Source organism: Amphimedon queenslandica, unplaced genomic scaffold (assembly GCF_000090795.2).
Source record: "Amphimedon queenslandica unplaced genomic scaffold, v1.1 AMPQUscaffold_12733, whole genome shotgun sequence".
NCBI lineage: Eukaryota > Metazoa > Porifera > Demospongiae > Haplosclerida > Niphatidae > Amphimedon > Amphimedon queenslandica.
The window spans coordinates 3,895-8,622 of record NW_003547031.1 but is presented as its reverse complement, the minus strand read 5'-3'; the positions used below and the strand labels follow the sequence as shown (position 1 = coordinate 8,622).

Here is a 4,728-nt window from a genome sequence, read left to right as displayed (position 1 = left end):
TGGGTCCGTATCTCGACTCAGAAGTGAATCATGGTGATATGGACATTGGCGTATATAGGTGTGACTAGGGTGTGGCTTTTAAAATGGCAGGTGCAGAGAAAGTGTTGTCTGACATTGCTGCTATGTCTGAATCTATTTGTGATAAGGTATACACAAGCTGAGGAGTAAAGACAGCGATTCAGATTAGCTTCAGGTACAAAACAGCAATAAAATCAACTATGGCCAATTTTTATCAAACAGACTTAATTGAGAGAGGGAACCGCCTTCAAAAAATGTGAAAGCAAAAGAAGAAAGAGGTTAAAAAGTACAAGAAGGATCAAACAATTTAGGTAATGTTTCCACTACATTGTGAAGAGTATGTCAGAATTCTTTTATTGTTTTTAGATAAATTGTTTTCAAATGGAAGAGAGAGCCTCTCATAGTTTTGTTAGAGAATCTCCAGTGTATGAAGTGAATGTTAGGAGATCATATTCATACTCTGATCTAAAATATATTAGTAACGCGGTAGCGTTACTAAGTAGGATTCACCCCCAAACAAAATGGCTGCCACGACTTTTGCAGCCTTGCTATACCGGGAAAACGAGCTCCTATGCTTACCAGACTTTATGGAGGACCTCATCTTGACCAGAGGACTCCAGTGGCACCACTTGCGTGGCTCTAGGCCCTGTCTAAGAGGAAATTCAAAAATCGGCGAACCGGCCGTTTTGTTCAGCCACCTTTTTTCATCTTCATCATCATCATCATCATCATCATCAAGTCAGAAGTCCTGTCAATCCAGTTGTCGGTGTGTATCTCAGTATTGGTTGGTGCTACAAGGATAATTCTTACACCAATGTACTCCAACAGTCTATGCGCAGGTCCATGTCCCATCAGATCATTCTTCAAGTAAGGAAAAAGTGATACTGTGACTGCTGGATCGAGCCATCTTAGCTGCATGCCGCCATTTTGTTAATTAAAGAAGCTTGCCATGTGCTCCAAAATTTGGGTGTGGTCGCGCATGCTCAGAGATCTGCAGTCTGGTATTAATTAACTATTAGCTCTAATTAATCGGATGTAAAATTTAAAAATGAAAGAGTCAAGGTAGGTAAATTATTGTTTTCTTTAGTTATTGATGCATGATGGTTTATACAGGTAACCTTCAGCAATTCAAAGAACACTCTTCTTATCTGCCCAAGTCTTACTGTGTTTATATATATTGTCTATAATTTGTATTTGTAATTTATTGTGAATTGTTATAATTATTGAATTGGGCGTGGCTATAAGGGGTGTGATTTGCGCATGCTCAGATTGTAGAACTTGTGCTATCTTATGGTGGACAGTGCTACTCTCTTACTGACTGATCTAAGTGATCTTGAAAGTGAAACTGTTTAAGCTGATCTTGAATTAATCTTAAAGTGCTGGTCATAAACAAGATTTTCAAAGATAAGCATTAATATTACTATAATTGATAATAGTAATCAAGCTATTGATAATTACTACTGAAAATTGACTTTAACACCACGTTGATTTTCTTTTACTGTATATATATATATATAAATATAGTATTTATAGCTATTATAAGTCATGCCTAACTTAAGGGCGAAAGCATCTGCTAAAAAGCTTAGAAAGTTGATGAAAGAAAAACGGGCTAGGGCTAAAGCAAAGTGTAGTGTTGATGAAAGGCATGATATCACTGCAGAGCCTATATTAGGTTCCAATGCTAGTGTAGAATGCAGTGGTGGCGTCCTTAATGAAGGGTTGTGTGATGTTGCTACAGAGCAAGAAGTTATTTCTGGCTCTGTGTGTGATCATAACCCAGAGTTATGTGATATCACAGAGTATGTAGTACCTTCTGCTGTTGATGACGCAGACCCTTTTGTTCTTTCTGATCCCCCAGAATGTAATGCTTGGTCTGTGTGGGATCATAACCCGCCAGAGTTGTGTGACAACACACAGTTTGAAGTCGCTACTACTTATGAAGATGACACAACTGTCAGAGATAGACAGTTAATCAAAAAAAAGGAGAGGTCAAAGCAAAATTACTATGAAAATCATGATGAAAACCTAGCCAAATCAAAAAAATATCGGACCCAAAATAAACAGAAAGTATCAAATTATTTGAAAAAATATAAAACTAGGAATAAAATAAAAGCAACAGAATATTCAAAAAAATATCGTGCCTCAAATAATGGTAAACATAAAGTATCGGATTATTTGAAAAAGCATCATGCTTCTCATCATAAAGAGAGATTAAAGGCATTTAAAGATAATTATATTGCTAATCGTGAAGAGAGATTAGAGACATTTAAAGATAATTAATTATATTGCTAATCGTGAAGAGAGATTAGAGGCATTTAAAAATAATTATGTTGCTAATCGTGAAGAGAGATTAGAGGCATTTAAAGATAATTATATTGCTAATTGTGAAGAGAGATTAAAGGCATTTAAAGATAATTATATTGCTAATCGTGAAGAGAGATTAGAGGCATTTAAAGATAATTATATTGCTAATCGGGAAGAGAGATTAGAAGGTTTCAAAGACAATTATGCCGCTAATTTAGAAGAAAGAAAAAAACCATGCATGAGTATTACACCTCTCACAGTCAGCAAATAAAAGATAATGCTAGAGAGCATTATGCTGCTGTGGCTAACACAAAAAATGCCAAGCTAAGACAAAACTATAGAATAAAGTGTAACTTAAATCCACCAACAAGAAGTGTATCAGCGAAAAAAAGATCTAAAATCATAGCAAGAATATTGCAAAAAGAAGCAAAAAAATTTGGTATATTATCAGAAAAATTTTCTCAAATTAAGACAAAACAGAAGAGCTAGATACAATTTAGGTGAACCAAAAGTTGATTTACAAAACAGATACATAGCAATAATTAGACAAAAACTTGCTAAAAATAAAGGAGTACAAAAGCAATTGAAAGTTGCTTTTAATATTGACAAGTCCTTGCCGATTGCTGTCATGCAGTCGGGTATTAATTTAATTGCAGCTAGAAGACTTGTTACTGTAATATTAAATATACGTAGACATTTTGCTGGAATGCTTCTTGGGGTAATTAAAAAAGTTAATAATAATACATACATTGGCAATGGGGAATTTGGTGATTCATATCACGTGGCCAGTTGTGAGCCACACTTTTACCAAGCATGCTATAAACATGCCCCATCAACTGTCAATAATGATAGTTTAATTTTAGACGATGATTTAGCAAAACTTATTGACGGTTTCGATGACAATGATGAAGAAATTTCAAGCAAAGATGCAGAAAAAGACGTACAAAATGATAATGTTGTTACTAGTGATACAAAAGATAAAAATGATGTAGACAGGGGTTAAAAAAAGAACTGTAAAAATAGCATGTACCGACAATTGTAAACCACTGACAGATTTTCAAATCGAAACAATCAAAGATTTAAAAGAAGCATTCAGTAAACCTGCTAAGGAATTTCGGAAAATTTTGAGAGACGTAGATACAGGTTGCCCAAATGAGCATGATCCACAAAAGAATGGTCATCCATTGACTTGTTATGAGGATGACAGTACATGTAAAAGCAAGCTAAGAATACTGAGCTGCTCTCCTCACTATCCCATACTACGCACTTTCCTGTATAATGTTTATCAAACCAGAAATTACGATGAGGCTGTCAATCTGATAGATAGCATTGAGTGGAGATGTGGATGCTTTGATTAAAATTGCAACCAAGTCTGATCCAAACAATGAAAAGAGTGATGTCGCCCAAATTTTCTCATCTAGATATGACGAGAGTGATAGTGACATAAATTTAAGGGATCCAGACTTATAAGTGAAGCTACTTAAAGAAAATGTTAACCTGATAGCTGAGTTCCAAAAGGAAATCAGTGATCAAAATGAGCATGTTTGTTGTAGCTGTAGAAGATTAATGAGACGTAGCAATCTGGCCAAAGTTTTTGATAAGGACAAAGAGAGTGAGGTTTGGAGACAATTGGAAGCCTTCCTCACCGATTATGATCCAAATTTTAGCAGCAAACAGCTTTTAATGTGTAAAAATTGCAAGCCTACAATAAAAAACAATAGAATTCCTAACAGATGTGTATTAAATGGTTTGCAAAGTGAGCCTTTGCCAGACGAGCTTAAAGGCCTAGATGCCTTTAGTACTCAGTTAATTCAACTAGCAAAATGCTTCCAAACTGTTGTTAGACTGGGAACTTACACTGCTAAAGTCCCAATATACAACTCTTTAAAAGCATGCAAAGGGACAGTGTTTTATCTCCCATTGCCAGTTAAAAAAACAATGAAAAGTTTAAGTAAAGCAGAAGACTTTAGACCGAAAAATCTGCCAAATCCCGAATTGCACGTCATTTTAAACAGTGAAGCTACAAAAACTAATAAAATCTGGCGCACTTTAGTTGATGTCGACAAAGTGCAAGCTGCTTATGAGAAACTGAAAGACATCAACTGGCTTTATGGAAATCTTGACGACGAATCTTTAGATGATGTAGCAAAAAAAGTCGTCGAAACAGCCAACAGTGCTACCAGTACTATGGTGGAGGAAGCAACCGATGAGGACATTCTAGGCTTCCAGTCTTACACGATTCAGAACATGAATTCGAATTTAAACAAGGGGAGCGACATCCAGCAATACAAGATGACTCATGTCAGGGAAGACCCACTCGATAACAGACAGATGCACTTGGATGTCATGTGCTTTCCAACTCTGTTTCCAACTGGGAGGTTTGGAGAGTATCATCCAAGGCCAGTG

At 35.9% G+C, this 4,728-nt stretch overlaps 1 protein-coding gene across 1 annotated transcript in view; it reads left to right on the top strand.

The window, feature by feature from the left end:
* Positions 1–3,888: 3,888 nt before the first annotated feature.
* LOC105314614 (uncharacterized) overlaps positions 3,889–4,728 on the top strand; it is a gene marked incomplete at its 3' end in the record, with an annotated part of 3,973 nt that continues 3,133 nt past the window's right edge. Inside the window, exon 1 of the mRNA XM_011408890.1 lies at positions 3,889–4,700. Within this exon, the coding sequence (XP_011407192.1) occupies positions 3,889–4,700 (812 nt within the window). The remainder of the gene's footprint in view (positions 4,701–4,728) is intronic.